The sequence below is a fragment of the Physella acuta genome, unplaced genomic scaffold (genome assembly GCF_028476545.2).
Source record: "Physella acuta isolate Inbredline_101_S28 unplaced genomic scaffold, ASM2847654v3 ptg000131l, whole genome shotgun sequence".
Taxonomy (NCBI): Eukaryota; Metazoa; Mollusca; class Gastropoda; family Physidae; genus Physella; species Physella acuta.
Window position 1 is genome coordinate 523,080 of NW_026731650.1, and position 27,601 is coordinate 550,680.

The following is a 27,601-nucleotide window of genomic DNA, read 5'->3' on the forward strand; positions in this document are numbered from 1 at the left end:
GCCCGCTGCAATGGCCCACATTGAGATAGATTGTTGTGGACCAACACAGACCAATGGCCCACATTGAGATAGATCGTTGTGGACCACACACAGATAGACAGGCCCGCTGTAATGGCCCACATTGAGATAGATTGTTGTGGACCAACACAGACAGGCCCGCTGTAATGGCCCACATTGAGATAGATTGTTGTGGACCAACACAGACAGGCCCGCTGTAATGGCCCACATTGAGAGAGATTGTTGTGGACCAACACAGACAGGCCCGCTGTAATGGCCCACATTGAGATAGATTGTTGTGGACCAACACAGACAGGCCCGCTGTAATGGCCCACATTGAGAGAGATTGTTGTGGACCAACACAGACAGGCCCGCTGTAATGGCCCACATTGAGATCGATTGTTGTGGACCAACACAGACAGGCCCGCTGTAATGGCCCACATTGAGATCGATTGTTGTGGACCAACACAGACAGGCCCGCTTTAATGGCCCACATTGAGATAGATTGTTGTGGACCAACACAGACCAATGGCCCACATTGAGATAGATTGTTGTGGACAGAGGTGTCTATTTGCACGGGTTGTGTGCCGGGATCCTCGTGGTCAATCTTTGATACAAACCCAATTATACCTTCATTAATTATGTAGCAGTCGAAAATAAGGTGTCGCGGCCTGGTTCGATTTCATCTCGCGACGGTAAATATTGATGATGGGGTTAGATTCAAAGATTGATCAAAATGGCGTGTCTATTTTTAACCCTCTTTCTGTTGTTAACAGCGTGAAATAATATTGTAAACATCAATGTTTTATTATTTATTTGTATTTTTGACTGATTATTATCACGCCTACTAAGGCAATTACACCTTAACTCAAGAATAACAAATATCTCTGGTATGGGGCTAAATAAACAGACAAAAGGGTATTACACTACACACTAAACAAGCAAACCAACACATGCATCTTATACTACACACTAAACAAACAAACCAACACACTAAAACAGACCAACACATGGACCTTATACTAAACAGACCCACACATGCACTTTATCCAGGAGTTCTGTGATAACCAGCAGACACAGATGGCATGTACTGGAACTTAAATCATTTCCTTCCTGACCGGAACATTCATTATTCTCAACCGTTTTTAACGGCCTGTTTTTCTTTCCATTCTTTTTTATCTGCCTTCCCTGTACAGCCGGATAGATAGATCTCTATGACGTTAGACTGGCCAACATAATTTATATATCTCTCAGATATGTAGACGGGCCGGTAGATATATCTCTCAGATATAGACGGGCCAGCAAAGATATGTCATACATAGACTGGCCAACAAAGATCTCTGAGACACGTAGACGGGCCATCAAAGCTTCCATCCATTCAGAAGTTGGCCATGTCTCCCCCCATTGTACCACTAAGACGGGCCATCAAAGCTTCCATCCATTCAGAAGTTGGCCATGTCTCCCCCCATTGTACCACTAAGACGGGCCATCAAAGCTTCCATCCATTCAGAAGTTGGCCATGTCTCCCCTCCATTGTACCACTAAGACGGGCCATCAAAGGTTCCATCCATTCAGAAGTTGGCCATGTCTCCCCTCCATTGTACCACTAAGACGGGCCATCAAAGGTTCCATCCATTCAGAAGTTGGCCATGTATCCCCTCCATTGTACCACTAAGACGGGCCATCAAAGCTTCCATCCATTCAGAAGTTGCCCATGTCTTCCCCCTCCATTGTCCCCCTAAGAACATCTCACAAACTTACAGCACGCATCCCGCCCAGATATTTATTTCAACTTTTTTTTTCAAATCTCAAGATGGCCGTGATTCATCACGGAACTGGCTCATCAAGTAGCATGAGTGTAGGATCTATTTATAGACGATACGTGCAGTCACGTGGCTCTGGTTTAATTAATTTCATTTTTACCTGTCTTTGATTTCCTTTGTTTCGTCCATCACTCCCCGCATGTTGAGGTGCCGCGTCATGTTATCTGATGCTGTGGCCACGGTGACCCTCGGGGGTTGTGTACGCGAGGGGTGGGGCTGGTTGTGTAGGGTAGACCGGCATTATCACATCAATATAATTTGCTAAACTATTAGGGTTTCGTAATAACCTTGTCTTAATGTTATTAATTAATTATAGTTATTAATTTAACCAGTTGTATTGATTTCTCATTTTTTTCTCTGAATATTTCCGTGATGTTAGGGGTTTAAATTCACGCACATACATAAATACACACACACACAAATGCGCGTGTATGCATGCTTGTGTCTATATCACAGACACGCTTTTACACTCACACCCACACACTTCTACGCGCACACCCTCACACTTTTACACCCACACCTACACACACTATTACACGCACACCCAGTTTTATACCCACCCACACTTCAACACACCCACACCGCCCCCTCACCGGATAATATAACGCGTGTCTGTGGCTCCTATATTTCCCCAGGGTTTGTGTTTTCCTATCTGAAACGACGTCTGAACTCTTTGACTTCACCAGACTCTCAACTCTGAACTGTATTATGATGTGTCCAAGTTTTTTTATTTACTGCCGGTTTTTTTTTTTTTACTTTTGTGAAATCCCATGCGTTTTCTGCATTAATGTTATTACTCCCCCTACCCCTCCACCTCTTTAATCTTTCCCCACCCATAAGCCACTCCAAACACCACACAAAACCCAGAAGCCCACGACACATTTCGTTGCAGGACTTGTATCGTAAGACACTTTTTGTTACAGGAGCGTGTGTCGTATTATACAAGACACTTTTTGTTACAGGAGCGTGTGTCGTATTATACAAGACACTTTTTGTTACAGGAGCGTGTGTCGTATTATACAAGACACTTTTTGTAACAGGAGCGTGTGTCGTATTATACAAGACACTTTTTGTTACAGGAGCGTGTGTCGTATTATACAAGACACTTTTTGTTACAGGAGCGTGTGTCGTATTATACAAGACGCTTTTTGTTACAGGAGCGTGTGTCGTATTATAAAAGACACTTTTTGTTACAGGACCGTGTGTCGTATAACACTACACTAAAGTGCGTGTGTCTTATAACACACGACGCTTTTTTCATTGCATCTTATTTGCATGTTGATCGAGCCCCTCCCCCTCTGACATGGACTCTAATACCAGCTATCTCCTGTCCTAACATCGCTCTCGTGGCCTGCCCTCACGTCGTGCGGCCCTCTAATGTACTGGCTCATGCAACAGATAACATCTTTCGCCCTGCAATTCTCGTCTTTTTTACAAGCTTTTATTTAGCTCACTATGTCTGTTTGTCTGTCTGTGAATTTGTGGCTTATTTTGGAAATCAATTCTGACCCAAATCTAGTGCAATGATTTCGTTTCAACTTTCCAGATGCATCCGTCTCTATAGACGGCGAGATATTTTTAACGCTTCTAATCTAATTAGAAGTTAAATTAGTCATTAAAATTTAGTTGAAATATGACTAAATTCGATCACTAATAAGAAGTAACAGGATTAACTCTTAGAGATCGCTCAGTTAGGTAGCTGCCGTCTTTAACATTTTATACCTTTTCTAAGCATTAATCAACATGTCCTAAATGTTGATCAACCTGTCTTTGGGTAGACTGTCTTCTGTCTTTCTTCTGCCTGTCTTCTGTCTTTCTTCTGCCTGTCTTCTGTCTTTCTTCTGCCTGTCTTCTGTCTTTCTTCTGCCTGTCTTCTGTCTTTCTTCTGCCTGTCTTCTGTCTTTCTTCTGCCTGTCTTCTGTCTTTCTTCTGCCTGTCTTCTGTCTTTCTTCTGCCTGTCTTCTGTCTTTCTTCTGCCTGTCTTCTGTCTTTCTTCTGCCTGTCTTCTGTCTTTCTTCTGCCTGTCTTCTGTCTTTCTTCTGCCTGTCTTCTGTCTGTCTTCTGTCTGTCTTCTGTCTGTCTTCTGCCTGTCTTCTGTCTTTCTTCTGCCTGTCTTCTGTCTTTCTTCTGCCTGTCTTCTGTCTGTCTTCTGTCTGTCTTCTGTCTGTCTTCTGCCTGTCTTCTGTCTGTCTTCTGTCTGTCTTCTGTCTGTCTTCTCTCTGTCTTCTGTCTGTCTTCTGTCTGTCTTCTGTCTGTCTTCTGTCTGTCTTCTGTCTGTCTTCTGTCTGTCTTCTATCTGCCTTCTATCTGCCTTCTGTCTGTCTTCTGCCTGTCTTCTGTCTGTCTTCTGTCTGTCTTCTATCTGTCTTCTGTCTGTCTTCTGTCTGTCTTCTATCTGCCTTCTATCTGTCTTCTGTCTGTCTTCTGTCTGTCTTCTGTCTTCTATCTGTCTTCTGTCCGTCTTCTGTCTGTCTTCTGTCTGTCTTCTGTCTGTCTTCTATCTGTCTTCTGTCCGTCTTCTGTCTGTCTTCTGTCTGTCTTCTATCTGTCTTCTATCTGTCTTCTGTCTGTCTTCTATCTGTCTTCTGTCTGTCTTCTATCTGTCTTCTGTCTGTCTTCTCTCTGTCTTCTGTCTGTCTTCTGCCTGTCTTCTGTCTGTCTTCTGTCTGTCTTCTGTCCGTCTAGTATCTCCTTTCTTCCCCTAGCTGACGACATGAATACTTTAGAAAGGTTTTAATTGAACCCCGGGTGAGCGAGTGTAACACAGTCCACATGTCCGGATGTCCCCAGATTCTCCACTGCTGGACCTACATAAGTCACGTGATATTACCCTCCTCCCCCGCCCGCCCCCGGCTGGCCGTGGGTAGGTTGTAGATCGATTGGTAGGTTGTAGATCGATGGGTAGGTTGTAGATGGATGAAAAATTTGTCTCAAATAATACACGGTAGTGGGTAGGTTGTAGATCGATGGGTAGGTTGTAGATGGATGAAACATTTGTCTCAAATAATACACGGTAGTGGGTAGGTTGTAGATCGATTGGTAGGTTGTAGATCGATTGGTAGGTTGTAGATGGATGAAACATTTGTCTCAAATAATACACGGTAGTGGGTAGGTTGTAGATCGATGGGTAGGTTGTAGATGGATGAAACATTTGTCTCAAATAAGACACAGCCAACAGAGGGAGGTGGGGGAAGTGGGGGAGTTGGGCCAATTAACTGGCACAGGTTCGGGAGAAAGTTTAACAAGGGGAGGCCACTTTAGGCGGCGTCAAGGGAAACAATTCAAAAATTGGGTAAAAACATCAAACATCTTGAAACACATTTTTGTGGGGGAAATCTGGGTTTATAAGGCCCGGACAGAGAGTGGAGTTTGTGGGGAGGGGGTGGGGGGAAGGGGAGTTAATGTCATTTGATACTTTAAGCGAGAGACGGAACTCGTGAGGGCTAGTTAGGAAATATTGTCTGAGAGTGTTGCTAAAAATAAAACCAAATCGGGGGGTGGGGGGAGGGGAGGTGGAGGTATAAAACGGTCTGGAGGATATTACGTCAGCTTACTTTTAATTATGCAAATCAGCTTCGACATCTTTTTTCCTTTGGACATTTATTAACCCAGTCAGTCTGGTCATTGTTCTCGAGCTCCTACTTTTGCTTTAGAACACAGTAGTCTCTGGCTCCCAAGTAGTTTTGTACACATCGAGAGTAGCTGCCCCTGAAAGTATAAGTTTGTACACATCAAGATTAGCTGCCCCTGAAAGTTCAAGTTTGTACACATCAAGAATAGCTGCCCCTGAAAGTACACGTTTGTACACATCAAGAATAGCTGCCTCTGAAAGTACAAGTGTGTACACATCAAGAATAGCTGCCCCTGAAAGTACACGTCATTTGTAGAGAAAGTTGGTAGCTTTAAAAACTATTTTTTGTGCGGATGTTGCCGGGTAAATACGGCAATTTGCCAAGAGAACACAATCGCTGTCTGAAGTTTGGGAAATCATTAGCGCCATCTTTTTTTCCTCAAATCTCCTGCCTTCAACTTTTTCGAATGTCCCTCAAACTGCGTGTGTTGGGTGTCTGAGTGGTGTAAAAAGTATAACCGGTTAATGCACACGTGAAACAATTAGCTTCACACTTGGCAGCAGAGATCTAGGGTAGGAGAGTCAGGCGATTCCAAGGTGCTTTAAAACACCTGGGTAGTTTGTCGGTGTGGGTAGTGGGGTATGTGGGTGTTACAGGTAGTTTTAGGTCGATGTGTTTGTTATAGGTAGTTTACACAGGTAGTTGTGGGTCGTATTGTTACAGGTAGTTTACACAGGTAGTTGTGGGTCGTATTGTTACAGGTAGTTTACACAGGTAGTTGTGTTTCGTTGTGTTTGTTACAGGTAGTTTAAACAGATAGTTGTAGGTCGTTGTATTGTTACTGGTAGTTTACACAGGTAGTTGTAGGTCTTTGTATTGTTACATGTAGTTTACACAGGTAGGCGTGGGTCGTTGTGTTTGTTACAGGTAGTTTAAACAGGTGGTTGTAGGTAATTGTATTGTTACAGGTGTTTTGAACGGGTAGGTGTGGGTTGTTGTATTTCTTACAGGTAGTTAAAACAGGTACTTTAAAAGTATCTATGTGTATGCTGTTGTAATTGATATATGTAGTTGCAATTACATTTTTTTTTTGCTATGTTCAATTATTACTAGCTTCGAGTTTTTAAAAAAATTTTTTAACTAATTGGTTGACACTTTAAAAAACCACTCACATTTTCGACCTGAAAATTGTTTTGTATAAAAACCCTAGCAGTTTGAATAAGTATCAAGTGTAGAGAGCTTGCCGTATGTGGAGGTGGGTGTTATTTGATGACATGACAAGAACAAATCCTCTTGACTTAAAACCATTACCCCCCCCCCCCCCACCCCCGTACACGTCACGTGACTAGTGTTAGACATTTAAGCCGATTTTTTTTCTATTGAGTTTTTGACAAAGAAGATTTCTTCTGGCGCCGACGTGAATTGGATTTTTTTTCCTTAAAGAGATTGGAAGATGACACATTTCTGGAGATTATATTTTGCTCTATGTGGGTACTGTGTGGGGTCGTCTTGTTGTCTGACTGTCAGACAGGTCTTTTCATCAGATACAGCTGGGGCGTCGTTCTTCAGATACAGTTGGGGCGTCGTTCTTCAGACACAATTGGGGCTTCGTTCATCAGACACAGTTGGGGCGTCGTTCTTCAGACACAATTGGGGCGTCGTTCTTCAGATACAATTGGGGCGTCGTTCATCAGACACAATTGGGGCGTCGTTCATCAGATACAGCTGGGGCATCGTTTTTCAAACACCATTGGGGCGTCGTTCTTCAGACACAATTGGGGCGTCGTTCTTCAGACACAATTGGGGCGTCGTTCTTCAGACACAATTGGGGCGTCAATCATCAGACACAATTGGGGCGTCGTTCTTCAGATAGAGCTGGGGCGTCGTTCATCAGACACAATTGGGGCGTCGTTCATCAGACACAATTGGGGCGTCGTTCTTCAGAACACCATTGGGGCGTCGTTCTTCAGACACCATTGGGGCGTCGTTCTTCAGACACAATTGGGGCGTCGTTCTTCAGATAGAGCTGGGGCGTCGTTATTCAGATAGAGCTGGGGCGTCGTTCTTCAGACAGACTTGGGGCGTCGTGCATTAGATAAAGTTGGGGCGTCGTTTATCAGATACAAACTATGTGTCACCAGCTGCAGTTGTTTGATTTTGGAGTTGTCTCTCCTATGTGAGTTGCTGTCCCCAGCTACGAGCCTCATATGCCTTGGGACTTTAAGGTGTAGCAACCATGAGCTTTACTGACCAGACCATGCCAACCCAGATCATATTGTGATGGGTGGGACAAGGGAGAGGTAAAGGATTGGAGGGATGATAGTGTAATGATCAAATTGTGTCTGAAAATGACACATCGAACTTAGTACAATGGAGGGGCGGGCCAACTGTGTTTAATGGAGTGACACCCCACTTGTGTATGGTGGAGTGACGCCCTTCGTGTATCCGCTGTTTGACGCCCCTCCTGTACCTGCTGTGTGACGCCCCTGTGACGCCCCTCGTGTACCCGCTGTGTGACGCCCCTCATGTACTCGCTGACTGACGCCCCTGGTGTACCTGCGGTGTGACGCCCCTTGTCTACTGTTGAGTGACGCCCCTGTAATGCCCCTCATGTACCTGCTGTGTGACGCCCCTGTAATGCCCCTCGTGTACCAGCTGTGTGACGCCCCTCGTGTACCTGATGATGAATGACAGCACCACTCGTGTAAACACTGGCACGGTGCCGGCAAATAACGTTCTATTGTCTTGTGTCTGCTACACTCGGCAGATCTGTCGCCCGACTGGTCCGGTTCTAAGGGCAGATAATTCCCGGCTCGTCCGCGCGCTGTTAATATTCTCATAAATCACAGGTAAAAAGCTCAAACCTATTTGACGGTAATCAACTTTTGGAGCTGAAATATTAATTAATTCGGTGGTTTAATTACATGACGTCCCCAGAGGACATGAGATAGAAGATTTGGCTTGCCGGAGTGTACTGCGCTTCGTGTTGCCGTTTGGTTTTTGTTCCTTTGTACTCTGTATAGTGTCTGTCTGCTGTACCGTCACTCGCTTTGTTGTCCGTCCCATCACATTATATTCACTTCCATTATTAATTTCTTCCCTCCCATCCTTCTCTTCTATCCCATTCCCTTATGGTCCCTCTTATTCCTCTATGGTCCCTCCCATTCCCCTATGGTCCCTCCCATTCCCCTATGGTCCCTCCCATTCCCCTATGGTCCCTCCCATTCCCCTATCGTCCCTCCCATTCCCCTATGGTCCCTCCCATTCCCCCATCGTCCCTCCCATCCCTCTATAGTTCCTCCCATTCCCCTATGGCCCCTCCCATCCCTCTCTGGTCCCTCCCATTCCCCTATCGTCCCTCCCATTCCCCTATGGTCCCTCCCATTCCCCTAAGGTCCCTCCCATTCCCCTATCGTCCCTCCCATCCCTCTATAGTCCCTCCCATTCCCCTATGGCCCCTCCCATCCCTCTCTGGTCCCTCCCATTCCCCTAAGGTCCCTCCCATTCCTCTCTGGTCCCTCCCATTCCCCTATGGTCACTCCCATTCCCCTATCGTCCCTCCCATTCCCCTATGGTCCCTCCCATTCCCCTAAGGTCCCTCCCATTCCCCTATCGTCCCTCCCATTCCCCTATGGTCCCTCCCATTCCCCTATCGTCCCTCCCATCCCTCTATAGTCCCTCCCATTCCCCTATGGCCCCTCCCATCCCTCTCTGGTCCCTCCCATTCCCCTAAGGTCCCTCCCATTCCTCTCTGGTCCCTCCCATTCCCCTATGGTCACTCCCATTCCCCTATCGTCACTCCCATCCAAATGGTCCCTCCCATTCCCCTATGGCCCCTCCCATCCCTCTATGGTCCCTCCCATTTATCAATATGTTTGATAGCCTGATTTAGCCTGATGACACCATTACCTTTAGCTGAGAGACCTAGCCTAGATAACGTAGATGTAAAAACATCCACGAGATTCTCATCTGTGCAAACAGTTGTTGAGTCTCGTCATATAGTAAAAAAATAACAACTCTAAAGCTAGCAGTAAGAATCATGACTTGGTGTATTCTACATTTATTATCTTTGTCAACATTTCTCTCACCTGCGTCTAATAGACTTATCTCTCCTGCTCGACACGCTTATTTCCCCTTCATCTCCTCTAGACAAAAACTTGATGTTACATCACGTCACTAAACCTTGCACAAAAACCCTTACAAACATATGGGGTCATCCATAAATGACGTCACACTCGTAGGGGGAGGGGGTGTCCGTAATTTTGTGACGATGTTTGATGAGGGGGAGGGGGGGGGGGGGGGGTCAGATGTTGCGACATCACATTATAAAAAAGCAATGTTAGAAAACGAATTTTAGACGTTATTTCGCGTTTTAGATAACTGTTTTAATAAATTGTAATAGTTTAGACAAGATTTTAGAAAAATATCGATGTTTAAAAAAAATTCAACTGCAATTTTGAGGGGGTTGTACGTTGAGGTGTGACGTCATTTTAGGGGGGGTCTGACTTTTTGTGACGACGTGTGACGGAGGGGAGGGGGGGAGGTAAAATCGTCCAAAAAAGCGTGACGTCATTTATGGATGACCCCTATGACAAAAACCCATGCAAAAAACCTATGACAAAATTCCGTGCAAAAAACCTATGACAAAATTCCGTGCAAAAAACCTATGACAAAAACCCCTGCAAACAACAGATGACATAAACCCATAATAATTACATGACAAAAACCCATGCAAACAACATATGATAGAAAACTTCAGCCCTGCACCTTACGGTTATGCCATAACTTCCGTGGAGGTAATTAAACGACAATTAATTAGAGGCGTCTCACCTGTGTTTTTCTACCCTCGCTTGTTTTTTTTCTAAGTGATGCATGCTGTAGAGGGGGGGGGGGGAGGTAACGACTCGTGCCTTCACGCTGTGGGTTTTATAACACCTTCTGTTGGTAGACAAGATGGGCTACACTGTAGCATGTGGGCTTGTTGGTGGGCCCCAGATATGTAGTACGTAGGCTTGTTAGTGGGCCCCAGATATGTAGTACGTAGGCTTGTTAGTGGGCCCCCAGATATGTGGTACATAGGTTTGTTAGTGGGCCCCAGATATGTAGTACGTAGGCTTGTTAGTGGGCCCCAGATATGTAGTACGTAGGCTTGTTAGTGGGCCCCAGATATGTAGTATGTAAGCTTGTTAGTGGGCCCCAGATATGTAGTACGTAGGCTTGTTAGTGGGCCCCAGATATGTAGTACGTAGGCTTGTTAGTGGGTCCCCAGGTATGTAGTACGTAGGCTTGTTAGTGGGCCCCAGATATGTAGTACGTAGGCTTGTTAGTGGGCCCCCAGATATGTAGTACGTAGGCTTGTTGGTGGGCCCCAGATATGTAGTACGTAGGCTTGTTGGTGGGCCCCAGATATGTGGTACGTAGGCTTGTTGGTGGGCCCCAGATATGTGGTACATAGGTTTGTTAGTGGGCCCCAGATATGTAGTACGTAGGCTTGTTAGTGGGCCCCAGATATGTAGTACGTAGGCTTGTTAGTGGGCCCCAGATATGTAGTACATAGGTTTGTTAGTGGGCCCCAGATATTTAGTATGTAGGCTTGTTGATGGGCCCCAGATATGTAGTATGTAGGCTTGTTAGTGGGCCCCCAGATATGTAGTACATAGGTTTGTTAGTGGGCCCCAGATATGTAGTACGTAGGCTTGTTGGTGGGCCCCCAGATATGTAGTATGTAAGCTTGTTAGTGGGCCCCAGATATGTAGTACATAGGTTTGTTAGTGGGCCCCAGATATGTAGTACGTAGGCTTGTTAGTGGGCCCCCAGATATGTAGTACGTAGGCTTGTTGGTGGGCCCCAGATATGTAGTACATAGGTTTGTTAGTGGGCCCTATATATGGTGTACGTAGGCTTGTTAGTGGGCCCCTATATATGGTGTACGTAGGCTTGTTAGTGGGCCCCAGATATGTAGTACATAGGTTTGTTAGTGGGCCCCCAGATATGTAGTACATAGGTTTGTTAGTGGGCCCCAGATATGTAGTACGTAGGCTTGTTGGTGGGCCCCCAGATATGTAGTATGTAGGCTTGTTAGTGGGCCCCAGATATGTAGTACATAGGTTTGTTAGTGGGCCCCAGATATGTAGTACGTAGGCTTGTTGGTGGGCCCCCAGATATGTAGTATGTAGGCTTGTTAGTGGGCCCCAGATATGTAGTACATAGGTTTGTTAGTGGGCCCCAGATATGTAGTACGTAGGCTTGTTGGTGGGCCCCCAGATATGTAGTATGTAGGCTTGTTAGTGGGCCCCAGATATGTAGTACGTAGGCTTGTTGGTGGGCCCCCAGATATGTAGTATGTAGGCTTGTTAGTGGGCCCCAGATATGTAGTACATAGGTTTGTTAGTGGGCCCCAGATATGTAGTACGTAGGCTTGTTAGTGGGCCCCCAGATATGTAGTACGTAGGCTTGTTGGTGGGCCCCAGATATGTAGTACATAGGTTTGTTAGTGGGCCCTATATATGGTGTACGTAGGCTTGTTAGTGGGCCCCTATATATGGTGTACGTAGGCTTGTTAGTGGGCCCCTATATATGGTGTACGTAGGCTTGCTCGGGATGTATCAACGTTCGCCACAAACACACAGACCCATCACGTAGAAGAAAGTGCCATTTTAATTCTTCATCAAAAAGCAATTAATGGTTTGTGCTGGGTAAAATGTTCATTTGATGCGAGCTCCAGTAATTTGACAAGTTTGTGGTTTGTTCATTAAATAGCGGCCGTAAATGTTTTGGTCTTTGATGGACTTTTTCTACACAGAGCAAGTAGTCGCTGATCTAAAGGGGGGAGGGGGAGGCTTATTTGTCTAATATGATTATGGGAGAATTTTCTAGCCGCACATGTGAACGTTTAGCTGCTATTTATGGATTAGTTTGAGGCGGTGTGGCACCCTTAAAGTGTGGATCATCTAAGGATTAGCTCCAATTTGTTTAAAGTTCACACAAACTTTAGTGCGGTTGTTTGCAGTGAGGAATTTGATGGGAGTTCTCCACGATAAATATTGTCAAGTTTTTTGTTGTTGTGTTTTTTTTTAATTATCAAAACTTTGGTTTTAGTTACTGTGTAGTTGTAGCAAATATTGAACTAAATTTACAACAAAGTCGTGATAGATTTAATCGATAGACAGTGTTAGGGCACAAAACTTGACTGATTAAGTATCGACCAATCAAATCTGTTGCTGACTAATATGGAAATGTTTTGACTCTTTCCCCAACTGCTGGTTTGATATCTTGTGGCAATGTTCGAATTGCTGGTGTAAAAACTCGTGACCCTGTCATATAGCCGTTATAAAACCTGTACCACTGCCCTGTAATTGCTCATGTCTCTGTCTCCAGCCATGTGTAAAAACCTGTAACACTGCCCTGTATCTGATCAGTTGATCTTGTCTCTGTCCCCAGCCATGTGGACAAGTACACGACCCGCGAGGACCCTCGCCAAGACCCGGACTATGTGGAGCCGCCAGCGCCGCGAGAGGTCCAGCTGGTCAGGGACCCGGACAAAGGCTTTGGTTTCGTCGCCGGCAGCGAGAAGCCGGTCGTCGTCCGGTTTGTCACCGAGGGTAAGTTATGTTAGCTTGTTCTTATTGGCCGGTTTTCACAGCCGGTTGCTTTCACAGAGGTTGTAGAAACCGGTTGTCGTAAAGCCGGTTGATATAACAGAGCTGGGTGTCTTAGAGTTGTTCATGGTGTAATGCTAATTTTGGTTTTGTTGCCGGTTGTGATAGATTCTTGCCGGCATTTTATAAACCGGCAAGAATGTATCACCCTATGGACTTACGGTTAGTGGAGAGCACATTTTAATGCCAACCTCTAGTTTTATATGGGGAAGTCAGAAGCCGGTCCTCAGAAGCCAACTGTGACCAAGGATGAGTATTGTTCACACTGTCACGTGTTTCCACACTACTCATACGGGACGATCTGATTGGTTGGATGATGCAGCAATTTGTTTCCCAGTAATCTCATCTCGGCATGAAATCTCGCTGTTTTTGTTTAGGGATTGGGTTAAAAATGTAAGGCGCTTACAAGATAGCGGTTATCGCCCTTGCTACAACAGCTGATGGAAACAATTAGTCAAGCATTAAGCAGATCGGCAGGGGGAACAATCAGGGCATGGATGTAAGAAAAGGTTTAATGGGCCACTTGAACATGTCTGTAATGGGCCACTTGAACAGGTCTGTAATGGGCCACCACATGTCTGTAATGGGCCACCACATGTATGTAATGGGCCACATGTCTGTAATGGGCCACTTGAACAGGTCTGTAATGGGCCACCAAACATGTCCTACAAACCCACATGTCCTACAAACCCCCATGTCCTACAAACTCCGATGTCCTACAAACCCCCATGTCCTACAAACCCACGTCCTACAAACCCCCATGTCCTACAAACCCCCATGTCCTACAAACTCCGATGTCCTACAAACCCCCATGTCCTACAAACCCACATGTCCTACAAACCCCCATGTCCTACAAACCCCCATGTCCTACAAACCCACATGTCCTACAAACCCCCATGTCCTACAAACTTCCATGTCCTACAAACCCCCATGTCCTACAAACCCACATGTCCTACAAACCCCCATGTCCTACAAACCCCCATGTCCTACAAACCCACATGTCCTACAAACCCCCATGTCCTACAAACTTCCATGTCCTACAAACCCCCATGTCCTACAAACTTCCATGTCCTACAAACCCCCATGTCCTACAAACTTCCATGTCCTACAAACCCCCATGTCCTACAAACTTCCATGTCCTACAAACCCCCATGTCCTACAAACTTCCATGTCCTACAAACCCCCATGTCCTACAAACTTCCATGTCCTACAAACCCCCATGTCCTACAAACTTCCATGTCCTACAAACCCCCATGTCCTACAAACTTCCATGTCCTACAAACCCCCATGTCCTACAAACCCCCATGTCCTACAAACCCACATGTCCTACAAACTTCCATGTCCTACAAACCCCCATGTCCTACAAACTTCCATGTCCTACAAACCCCCATGTCCTACAAACTTCCATGTCCTACAAACCCCCATGTCCTACAAACTTCCATGTCCTACAAACCCCCATGTCCTACAAACTTCCATGTCCTACAAACCCCCATGTCCTACAAACTTCCATGTCCTACAAACCCCCATGTCCTACAAACTTCCATGTCCTACAAACCCCCATGTCCTACAAACCCCCATGTCCTACAAACCCACATGTCCTACAAACTTCCATGTCCTACAAACCCCCATGTCCTACAAACTTCCATGTCCTACAAACCCCCATGTCCTACAAACTTCCATGTCCTACAAACCCCCATGTCCTACAAACTTCCATGTCCTACAAACCCCCATGTCCTACAAACTTCCATGTCCTACAAACCCCCATGTCCTACAAACTTCCATGTCCTACAAACCCCCATGTCCTACAAACTTCCATGTCCTACAAACCCCCATGTCCTACAAACTTCCATGTCCTACAAACCCCCATGTCCTACAAACTTCCATGTCCTACAAACCCCCATGTCCTACAAACCCCCATGTCCTACAAACCCACATGTCCTACAAACTTCCATGTCCTACAAACTTCCATGTCCTACAAACCCCCATGTCCTACAAACTTCCATGTCCTACAAACCCCCATGTCCTACAAACTTCCATGTCCTACAAACCCCCATGTCCTACAAACTTCCATGTCCTACAAACCCCCATGTCCTACAAACCCCCATGTCCTACAAACCCACATGTCCTACAAACTTCCATGTCCTACAAACCCCCATGTCCTACAAACCCCCATGTCCTACAAACCCACATGTCCTACAAACTTCCATGTCCTACAAACCCTCATGTCCTACAAACTTCCATGTCCTACAAACTTCCATGTCCTACAAACCCCCATGTCCTACAAACCCACATGTCCTACAAACTTCCATGTCCTACAAACCCCCATGTCCTACAAACCCCCATGTCCTACAAACTTCCATGTCCTACAAACTTCCATGTCCTACAAACCCCCATGTCCTACAAACTTCCATGTCCTACAAACCCACATGTCCTACAAACCCCCATGTCCTACAAACCCTCATGTCCTACAAACCCCCATGTCCTACAAACTTCCATGTCCTACAAACCCCCATGTCCTACAAACCCACATGTCCTACAAACTTCCATGTCCTACAAACCCTCGTGTCCAAGAAATCCACCAGCACACGTGCCCAACAACCCCTCCCTCCTCTACTGGCTATGCCTACACCTCCCCTCCCCTTCAACCCCCCCCCCCTCCCCCACGCCCCCACCGCCCTCGGACAGTGAAATGGTAAACTCACACTTGCCCCGCGAGAGCTTGTGAATAATTCATCTCGTGAACTCAGTGGCCGCGGTACATATCTTGGACTGGTCCATTCCAAACGGCTCTATGGGGGTGTGCAGCTTCATCCTTCGGACTCGTTTATCTAGACTGCCAGGGTAGACCCACTCCGTGGTTTACATGTCGCTTGTGCTGGGCCAAGATCTGGGGACGGTCTCCGGCTTGTCCACATCCATCTTTGTATTCAACTTGGACTGTCCCCACAGTCCGGTTAGACGAAAGCAGTCCGGACTGCAGGACAGTCCGGCGGGTGGATCTAATCTCTCCGGGTGGATCGTCCGGGTGGATCTAACTTATTTTTCTCTTTTAAAACTGTTTTTTCGTCTATTTAACTGAGGCAAATTACTAGAGAAATGTTTCCTAGGACAAGCCTATGTCCCCCTCTCTCCCTCTCTCTCTTCCTCTCTCTCTCTCTCATTCTCCCTCTCCCTCTCTCTCTCATTCTCCCTCTCTCCCTCTCTCCCCCCTCTCTCTCTCATTCTCCCTCTCTCCCTCTCTCTCTCCCTATCTCTCTCCCTCTCTCCCTCTCTCTCTCCTGTATGTTGGTGAAAAGTATGTGAGTCTATCCCCAAAGACAGGTGACATTCACCATAGCTGCGGCTTCCTTGGGATGTCACGTCTTCAACAGTGAGAACATCGTGCTCAGTTTATAGCAGCCATGATTAACGTTGGCCATATGATACTTGCCACGATCCATTAGATGGCCAAATGATTCATTACTTGATTTACAAAATGGCCCACTGATTCATTACATAATTAACAAGGTGGCCAACTGATTCCAACCTCAATGAACAGGTTGGACAGCTATTACCAAAACGATCCACAAAATGGCCAACTGATACCAGATTCTATTAACAAAATGGCCAACTGATTCCAAAGACACACATTATATTTGTCCCAGTCGGAAAAGAAATGAGTGAACCAGAGATTCTTATGAGAGGTTGCTATCTGAGACGTTCCATTTTTTCTTCAAATTTCCACACACCCAAGGGCCAATATCAGACACGATTCTCGCCCTTTTCTTAGGCCATCTGTGGCATTCTTTAGGCTGGAGAGAAACAAAGGCAGGCCGCAGGGATGCCAAAATATTTCTTAATTAGATGACCAGCTTGGGAGTGACATTAAGACGTGGCCGACTAATGAACGTGGCCACGTGACGTGATCCTGGCCACCGACTGGTGTACGGGCCATGTCAGCTAATGTAATTAAAGCTGGTGTTGGCCGGCAAATAGGCCCGGTGTGCCAATCAATAAAGTAATTGGATCAGGTAAACAAGCTGCTGGGTGTTACCGCGTGGTGGGGCGCCGTACTGGATTTATTGCTAGAGGGGCGCGCTTTTTGGTTTATCGCTAGAGGGGCGCCCTTTAAGGTTTATTGCTAGATGGGCTCCCTTTTAGGTTTACTGCTAGAGGGGCGCCCTTTTAGGTTTATTACTGAGGGCGTTGTTTAAGGTTTCTTACTAGAGGGGCGCCGTTTTAGGTTTATTGCTAGAGGGGCGCCGTTTTAGATTTATTGCTCAGGGCGTTGTTTAAGGTTTCTTACTAGAGGGGCGCCGTTTTAGGTTTATTACTGGGGGCGCTGTTTAAGGTTTCTAGCTAGAGGGGCGCCGTTTTAGGTTTATTGCTAGAGGGGCGCCGTTTTAGGTTTATTGCCAGAGGGGCGCCATTTTAGTTTTATTGCTAGAGGGGCGCCGTTTTTATGTTTACAACTTGGTTGGCGCAGTTTCACTTCAGGTTATTTAGAGTGGTCATTCTTCGAACCCAGTTTGGTCAGACTAATGCTGGACATTGGGGCTACTGGGTTCAACTTCTCGCTACCCCTTGGTCAGTCTAATACTGGACATTGGTCAGTCTAATGCTGGACATTGGTCAGTCTAATGCTGGACATTGGTCAGTCTAATGCTGGACATTGGTCAGTCTAATAGTGGACATTGGTCAGTCTAATGCTGGACATTGGTCAGTCTAATGCTGGACATTGGGGCTACTGGGTTCAACTTCTCACTACCCCTTGGTCACGTGCCGTTGTAAGAGAGACCCGAGTTATGGACAACAGGAAACGACCCGCGGGTCACCACGGAAACGACCCATGGGTCGCCACCAGCCAATACGTATCTCAGATCTATGTTGGTTCAATCCTAGCCCAGTGGGGAGGGTGGTCAGATTAAGGGGGATGGAGGAGAGGGGGTGGTCAGATTTAGGGGGACGGGGGAGAGGGGGTGGTCAGATTTAGGGGGATGGGGGAGAGGAGGTGGTCAGATTTAGGAGGACGGTGAGAGGAGGTGGTAATTGTACTGGTAGATGTACACTTGTAATCCAATAGTTCCCCCCCCCCCTCACATCAATCACTGGCTACTGAGCCAATACAATAGTGCCAGAATGTTCAGATTTCTCGAGGTATTGATTGTAGAGGGTTAGCCCAGTCGTCGTCTCAGGCAGCTTATTTGGGTGGGGGGGGGGAATTAGAAAACCCGGTCCTGCATTCAAGGAATAACATTCTTTTCGTATATTTTACAATAAGCGAAGGATAAATGAAACGTCAAAAATCACATTTTTACGAGTGTAATTCATATCTACAATTACCAGAAATCACATTTTTCCGATGGTGTGTCATATCCACAATGACCAGAGATCACATGTATTAATGTCGGTGATCACACAATTTTTCACGGCCCCCACACGTCACATGTAGAGCTATGTCAGCGAGATGACGTTTAAACAAAACTTGTGTACCAGTCAAATACTACATTACAATTCACCACCAATATAAATTATTCATCAGTTTTCTTTAGCTGAAACAAGTGACAACGTTGGTCGCCAAACGTTTTGAAAATATTCCTTTAGTGACCTGGATGTGGATATCTAATTTAGTCCATCGCACGGGTTTAATTAGCTGGTTTATTATGTGCTGTCGTTTTCTCTGTTTTGTGTTGTTGAGGGTGTGGTAGGGGTGTCCATATTGGGGCGGGGGTGAAACTGGGATGTAGATCTGGTAGGGTGGGGCCAGGGACGTCTTTATGGAAATGGGAGGTGAGGTGGGGCTCGGATGTGGAACTGGTAGTGAGGGGTGGGGCAGGGATGATCTGTGTGGGGGGCAGTTTATCAATAATCCGTACCTGTTGACTGTCATTTCCTCTGCTTGTTTTTTGTAAGAAATAAACATGAGATGTTCGAAGGACGAATCCAAATCCACTGAATAGATGGTGGATTACAGGAGCTGGATGCACATCCACTGAATAGATGGTGGATTACAGGAGCTGGATACCCACTAAAATCCGTTAAGAATTAAGACTGAATAATTTGAAACGGCCAACGTTTTAAGCGAGTGAATTCAAGACGGTCTGGTTAACTTGGCGTGTCTTTCTTTCAGTCACGTCCACAACGCTCTATGACTGGCTTAAGGTGCGTGCTGATCAACCATTCGCTTGGCTCCTTTTTAGCAACAAGGTTTGTCTCAACATGGGGTACACTCGCTCACATGTAGAGATCTCTTTTACTTGGGTTAGGTTACACCTATAGACATGGAACGTTGGTAGGTTGGTAGACGAGAAACTTAAAGACTACATCTTTGTGTGGCTGATGTGAGTCCACGTGACGCTGGGTAGACTTGAGTACATCACCACCCACATGTTGTTTTAACTTCATCAAAGTCTGTCACGAAATATGACGTACGATGTATTCATACGACCTAGGATGACTCAAACTACTTGAATGTGATCTAGGATGACCACTATGCCCTAAGATGACCACTATGCCCTAAGATTACCACTGTGCCCTAAGAAGACCACTATGCCCTAAGATGACCAGTATGCCATAAGATGACCACTATGCCCTAAGATGACCACTATGCCCTAAGATGACCACTGTGACCTAAGATGACCACTGTGACCTAGAATGACCACTGTGACCTAGAATGACCACTGTGACCTAAGATGACCACTATGCCCTAAGATGACCACTATGCCCTAAGATGACCACTGTGACCTAAGATGACCACTGTGACCTAAGATGACCACTGTGACCTAAAATGACCACTGTGACCTAGAATGACCACTGTGACCTAAGATGACCACTCTGACCTAAGATGACCACTGTGACCTAAGATGACCACTGTGACCTAAGATGACCACTCTGACCTAAGATGACCACTGTGACCTAAGATGACCACTGTGACCTAAGATGACCACTGTGACCTAGAATGACCACTGTGATCTAGGATGACCACTGTGACCTAGAATGACCACTGTGACCTAGAATGACCACTGTGACCTAAGATGACCACTGTGACAAAAGATGACCACTGTGACCTAAGATGACCACTCTGACCTAAGATGACCACTGTGACCTAAGATGACCACTGTGACCTAGAATGACCACTGTGACCTAGAATGACCACTGTGACCTAAGATGACCACTCTGACCTAAGATGACCACTGTGACCTAAGATGACCACTGTGACCTAAGATGACCACTCTGACCTAAGATGACCACTGTGACCTAGAATGACCACTGTGACCTAAGATGACCACTGTGACCTAAGATGACCATTGTGACCTAAGATGACCACTCTGACCTAAGATGACCACTGTGACCTAAGATGACCACTGTGACCTAGAATGACCACTGTGACCTAGAATGACCACTGTGACCTAAGATGACCACTCTGACCTAAGATGACCACTGTGACCTAAGATGACCACTGTGACCTAAGATGACCACTCTGACCTAAGATGACCACTGTGACCTAGAATGACCACTGTGACCTAAGATGACCACTGTGACCTAAGATGACCATTGTGACCTAGAATAACCACTGTGACCTAAGATGACCATTGTGACCTAAGATGACCCCTCTGACCTTGAATGACCACTGTGACCTAAGATGACCACTGTGACCTTGGGTGACCACTGCTACTTAAGGTGATATGTGCGTGAATCCTTCATCTTAATCCAAACCTAGAGGGTAGACATGGCCGCACGTATCTCTCCTCCATTGAGGGACGTACTGTGTCACGTGTCAGCTCCTGATTGAAGTACTGTGTCACGTTTCTCTCCTCCATTGACGGATGTACTGTGTCACGTTTCTCTCCTCTATTGATGGATGTACTGTGTCACATTTCTCTCCTCCATTGATGGACGTACTATGTCACGTGTCACGTATCTCTCCTCCATTGATGGACGTACTGTGTCACGTGTCACCTTCTGATTGACAGACCCATTCAATCAAATTAGACCACCGGAAGTTGGCCGTGACACAGAATAAGGGCAGGTCACTCTGTTTGTTTATACCGTACAGTTTTTTTTTTCATCTTCCTATAAGCATCTATTCATAAATAAAATACTGCAATCCACGACACCTCACTACCTCCCAACAAAGGTCCTTATGTGAGACACCATACCTCACTACCTCCCTACAAAGGTCCTCTGACACCATACCTCACTACCTCCCAACAAAGGTCCTCTTACACCATACCTCACTACCTCCCAACAAAAGTCCTCTGACACCATACCTCACTACCTCCCAACAAAAGTCCTCTGACACCATACCTCACTACCTCCCTACAAAGGTCCTTATGTGACCTCTAATACCTCACTACCTCCCTACAAAGGTCCTCTTACACCATACCTCTCTACCTCCCTACAAAGGTCCTTATGTGACCCTCAGCACAGTGTAATATTGAAGGTACCGTCTTAATGGCTATGTGATGGCCTGTGCCCTAATGAACTAAGATCGATATTTATTTAAGGTGGCCATCTAATGAAGGGATATCCAATCTCTTCTCGTCAGCTTTAAAATAGGAAAGGGGGGGGGGGGGGGTGATGGGGGTATGTAGGGAGGGTGAGGGGGTCCATGAAGTGAATCTGATAGCCTGATGTGAGGGGGGGGGTATGAAGTGAATCTGATAGCATCAACGGGGGGAGGGGGAGGAGGTGTCCATGAAGTGAATATGATGGCATGATGAGGGGGGGGGGGGGGTTCCATAAAGTGAATCTGATAGATTCAGCGGGGGAGGTGTCCATGAAGTGAATCTGCTAGCGTGATGTAGGGGTCCATGAACTAAATCTGATAGGTTGATGAATGTGCCGCCCAGTGGAAAGCCTTTTTTTTTTCCTTAAAGAAAATGCTAGAACGAGGGGAGATAACGTATCGCAGTTTAGTTGGAGCCGGGCTTTTAATAACCATTTGCAGCGACCACCGGAAGTTCCATTCGCAGGTCCATCGGATTAGTTTGACAGTGACACGGTGCCTGTCCGCTTCCCCCCGTAGGATAGTGTGTGTGTGGGGGGGGGGTTAGTCTTCTTTAAAAAGTGAGCCAAATCTCTAATCCACTTACCGATACGTCTGACGGGATGTGGATCAATACAGGCTCAGCGTGTGGTCAGCTGTAAAAACAAAATGCTCGTGACTAAAAGGTTCCAGACTTTTAATTCCATTCCGTTTAAAACTTGGTCAGTTCGAAACCTTGCGGTTGTTTATTGGGATGTGGTAGGTAGGGGAGGGTTGTGGCAGCTGGTATCTGCTAGTCAGCTGGTATCATAGCTAGTGTCAACAAGTTTCAGCTGTTGTCAGCTAGTGTCAGCTGCTGTCACAGCCAATGTCAGTTGTTTAGCTGCCAGTGGTGAACAGAGCTGTGACCAGAACCTTGCCAGACGTGGTTGCCGTGGTGATTTCTCCAGCTGGAACTGGGATATTTTATTTGCGACGTTACGACGGTTATTTTCAGCTCACTTTATCGGGCCATTTTAGTTCTTAGTTATGTGGTCATCTTTAACATCATGTATTGGCCTATCATCATCAAGTTTGAACACTAGCCTATATGAACCCCCCCACCCCCCGCTATCACCTGTACTAAAGTCCAAATGTCGTGGTCAAATATTGGCATGTTTGACCACTAGCCTATATGACCCCCCACCACCTGTACTAAAGCCCTAATGTCGTGGTCAAATGTTTTCCAAGTTTGACCACTAGCCTATATGACCCCCCCCCCCCACCACCTGTACTAAAGCCCTAATGCCGTGGTCATATATTGTCCAAGTTTGACCACTAGCCTATATGACCCCCCCCCCCACCACCTGTACTAAAGCCCTAATGCCGTGGTCATATATTGTCCAAGTTTGACCACTAGCCTATATGACCCCCCCCCCCCACCACCTGTACTAAAGCCCTAATGCCGTGGTCATATATTGTCCAAGTTTGACCACTAGCCTATATGACCCCCCCCCACCACCTGTACTAAAGCCCTAATGCCGTGGTCATATATTGTCCAAGTTTGACCACTAGCCTATATGAACCCCCCCCCCCACCACCACCTGTACTAAAGCCCTAATGCCGTGGTCAAATATTGTCCATGTTTGACCACTAGCCTATATGACCCCCCCCCCCCCCCCACCTGTACTAAAGCCCTAATGCCGTGGTCATATATTGTCCAAGTTTGACCACTAGCCTATATGAACCCCCCCCCCCACCACCACCTGTACTAAAGCCCTAATGTCGTGGTCAAATATTGTCCATGTTTGACCACTCGCCTATAAGAACCCCCACCACCTGTACTAAAGCCCTAATGTCGTGGTCAAATATTGGCCATGTTTGACCACTAGCCTATATGACCCCCTCCCCATCACCTGTACTAAAGCCCTAATGTCGTGGTCAAATGTTGTCCAAGTTTGACCACTAGCCTATATGACCCCCCCCCCCCCCCATCACCTGTACTAAAGCCCCAGCCTTGTGTTTCAGGTGGGCCCAGCGTGGACAAGCTGTTGCCTGGCGACCTGATCCTGAAGATAAACGGCGAGGAGGTGAGGCGAGCTCCTAGAGAGAAGGTCATCGAGCTGGTCAGGTCTTGTCGGCAGTCCATCACATTGACCGTCTGCCAGCCCTACTCTGATAATGTAAGTACTGGTTTGTTTGACGTGTCAGTGACAGTACTGGTCAGTTGTTGTGTCTGTCTGACAGTACTGGTCAGTTTATGGTGTCAGTCTGACAGTACTGGTCAGTTTGTGGTGTCAGTCTGACAGTACTGGTCAGTTTGTGGTGTCAGTCTGACAGTACTGGTCAGTTTGTCGTGTCAGTCTGACAGTACTGGTCAGTTTGTCGTGTCAGTCTGACAGTACTGGTCAGTTTGTGGTGTCAGTCTGACAGTACTGGTCAGTTTGTTGTGTCAGTCTGACAGTACTGGTCAGTTTGTCGTGTCAGTCTGACAGTACTGGTCAGTTTGTCGTGTCAGTCTGACAGTACTGGTCAGTTTGTGGTGTCAGTCTGACAGTACTGGTCAGTTTGTGGTGTCAGTCTGACAGTACTGGTCAGTTTGTCGTGTCAGTCTGACAGTACTGGTCAGTTTGTGGTGTCAGTCTGACAGTACTGGTCAGTTTGTCGTGTCAGTCTGACAGTACTGGTCAGTTTGTTGTCAGTCTGACAGTACTGGTCAGTTTGTCGTGTCAGTCTGACAGTACTGGTCAGTTTGTCGTGTCAGTCTGACAGTACTGGTCAGTTTGTGGTGTCAGTCTGACAGTACTGGTCAGTGTATGGTGTCAGTCTGACAGTACTGGTCAGTTTGTCGTGTCAGTCTGACAGTACTGGTCATCTACCGGTGTCAGACTGACCCTCTGACAATGAAACTCGTGTTATCTCTCATTAGCCTCCTGTTATGTCCCCTTCATCCCTAGCCGGGTCGGCCATAGAATACACTTATAATGGAACTATTTATTATTCATCTCGTGTCTATAAATATTCTTTCGTGTGTTTTCTGGCAATTTCTATTGACAAAACAATTTTCTTCTCAAACCTCGCTGCTCAGCCAGACATGCCAGTGATTGCGTCGTTATTCTTACCACACCAACGTCGTTATTCTTACCACACCAACGTCGTTATTTTAACCATACCAACGTCGTTATTCTTACCACACTAACGTCGTTACTTTAACCTCACCAACGTCGTTATTTTAACCACACTAACGTCGTTATTTTAACAACAGCAACGTCGTTATTGTTACCACACCAACGTTGTTATTCTTACCACACCAACGTCGTTATTTTTACCACACCAACGTCGTTATTTTAACCATATTAACGTCGTTATTTTAACCAAACCAACGTCGTTATTTTAACAACAGCAACGTCGTTATTTTAACCACACCAACGTCTTTATTTTAACCACACCAACGTCGTTATTTTAACCACAGCAACGTCGTAATTTTTACCACAGCAACGTCGTAATTTTTACCACAGCAACGTCGTAATTTTTACCACAGCAACGTCGTAATTTTTACCACAGCAACGTCGTAATTTTTACCACAGCAACGTCGTAATTTTTACCACAGCAACGTCGTTATTCTAAGCACACCAACGTCATAGTTTCACCTCTCCATTGCCGGTGACACTCAAACGATATAGTACTGTAGTATTCTTGCATCCTGTCACTGTAGTGTATGTATGTTCCATGTCGCTGGTACAGTCAAGGCTTCTAGGCTATCGAGTGGCCTGAAATATTATAAGTCAAAGTTCTCTCCCTTTTTTTTTGTAGTCAAAGAGAATTTTTTTTAAAATAATGTTTGCTTCTAAACGAAAGTGCCCGGCAGTTTTTCTTAAGCCACACCAAAATGATTTTATCAACCATTCTCGGTGCCTTTGTAAACGATTTTCTAGACTGGCCCGTTGGCCATCAGGAAACGGCTTCCTGGCCTGGCCCGTTGGCCCACCAACTGGCAGACGCGGTGAGATTAACCAAATCCGCGGTCCCCCCGACTTGGATCACAGATTTAAATATCCTGACGTTTCATCAACATCTATCTTTGGCAGTTTTTTCTTCTATTTCTGTACATCTTTAAATGGAAGAGTCTGGGATATGTAAATAAATGCATTCCATTTTTTTTCGCCCCACCTCACCCACCCCGCTGTTTGAATGTTACCGTGGCGCCCTCTACACCGTGGCTTTCTCCCTGATTGTGTTCAAAGTTTGGCCTCATACGAGGCAAAAAAAAAACCGTTAGAGAAACGGCCCTATAGATTTGTCCAAGTCATCGATTCTTGGGATCAATTTGTTCCAGGAAAATTGTTTTCCTTATATTAGTTTGATGGCCTACAAGGTTTTTTGTTGGTTTTTGTCTCGGTTTAATTATCCCTCAGACGTGCGTCATGTCTGCGTGTCTGCGTCATGTCTGCGTGTCAGACGTGCGTCATCTCTCCACCCAACCCTTCCACCTCTCCACCCAACCCTTCCACCTCTCCACCCAACCCAACCCTCCCATCCCTCCACCCAACCCAACCCTTTACCTCTCCACCCAACCTTCCACCTCTCCACCCAACCCTCCCACCTCTCCACCCAACCTTCCACCTCTCCACCCAACCCAACCCTCCCACCTCTCCACCCAACCTTCCACCTCTCCACCCAACCCTCCCATCCCACACAAATCTTCTATAGACCCCCCCCCCCCCCAACTTACAATAATTCCGTGTTGATATTTTCCTCTTTCAGTCCAACAGAAAGTCGGCCATATTGACAGCTGCCAAAAAAGCTCGATTGAAAAGTAATCCATCTCGTGTCCGGTTTGCTGACGCCATCTTGGTCAATGGAGCCAGTGTGTCTTCAGTAAGTTTAGACACATGCTGGGGTTTAGTCACATAGGCCAGTTCTGGGGTTTAGACACATAGGCCAATGCTGGGGTTTAGACACATAGGCCAGTGCTGGGGTTTAGTCACATAGGCCGGTGCTGGGGTTTAGACACATAGGCCAGTGCTGGGGTTTAGACACATAGGCTGATGCTGGGGTTTAGATACATAGGCTGATGCTGGGGTTTAGACACGTAGGCCAGTGCTGGGGTTTAGACACATAGGCTGATGCTGGGGTTTAGACACATAAGCCAATGCTGGGGTTTAGACACATAGGCCAGTGCTGGGGTTTAGACACCAATGCTGGGGTTTGGACACATAGGTTAATGCTGGGGTTTAGACACATAAGCCAATGCTGGGGTTTAGACACATAGGCCAGTGCTGGGGTTTAGACACATAGGCCAATGTTGGGGTTTAGACACATAGGCTGATGTAGAGGTTTAGACACATAGGCTGATGTAGAGGTTTAGACACATAGGCCAATGCTGGGGTTTAGACACATAGGCCAATGTTGGGGTTTAGACACATAGGCCAATGCTGGGGTTTAGACACATAGGCCAATGTTGGGGTTTAGACACATAGGCCAATGCTGGGGTTTAGACACATAGGCCAATGTTGGGGTTTAGACACATAGGCCAATGCTGGGGTTTAGACACATAGGCCAATGCTGGGGTTTAGACACATAGGCCAATGCTGGGGTTTAGACACATAGGCCAGTGCTGGGGTTTAGACACATAGACCAATGCTGGGGTTTAGACACCAATGCTGGGGTTTAGACACATAGGCCAGTGCTGGGGTTTAGACATATAGGCCAGTGCTGGGGTTTAGACACATAGGCTGATTCTGGGGTTTAGACACATAGACCGATGCTGAGACTATTATTATCTATCTCCTTGCTTAAACAACGTATCTTAAGTCAAAATAAGATGTAGCCCTAAATCTTTACCGCATGCTATATTTTTTAGTTAACACGTAGATTTAATACCAGCCCCTTCTATGACTCTATCAGCAGCAATCACCTTTAGAGAGTTACGTCCCCTTCATGCCCAACGTGCTGAAAGTTTTTCTCGAGAACGGCCAGACGAAATCTTTTAAATACGACAATAAAACAACAGTCAAGGTAAGTTGTCGCTACTTGATACTACAGTAAAACAACAGTCAAGGTAAGTTATCGCCCCTGATACGACAATAAAACAACAGTCAAGGT

The 27,601-nt window shown here is 46.3% G+C and overlaps 1 protein-coding gene across 2 annotated transcripts in view; it reads left to right on the forward strand.

Annotated features, from left to right (window-relative positions):
* LOC131935096 (uncharacterized) overlaps nt 1-27,601 on the forward strand; it is a 164,302-nt gene that overhangs the window by 113,572 nt on the left and 23,129 nt on the right. The window contains exons 4-7 of one of the 2 annotated variants that reach the window (XM_059291411.1): nt 12,833-12,993; nt 23,525-23,679; nt 26,261-26,374; nt 27,404-27,514. In XM_059291411.1, coding sequence (XP_059147394.1) covers nt 12,833-12,993; nt 23,525-23,679; nt 26,261-26,374; nt 27,404-27,514 — 541 coding nt within the window. The remainder of the gene's footprint in view (nt 1-12,832; nt 12,994-23,524; nt 23,680-26,260; nt 26,375-27,403; nt 27,515-27,601) is intronic. The other variant, XM_059291412.1, reaches the window with a different exon arrangement.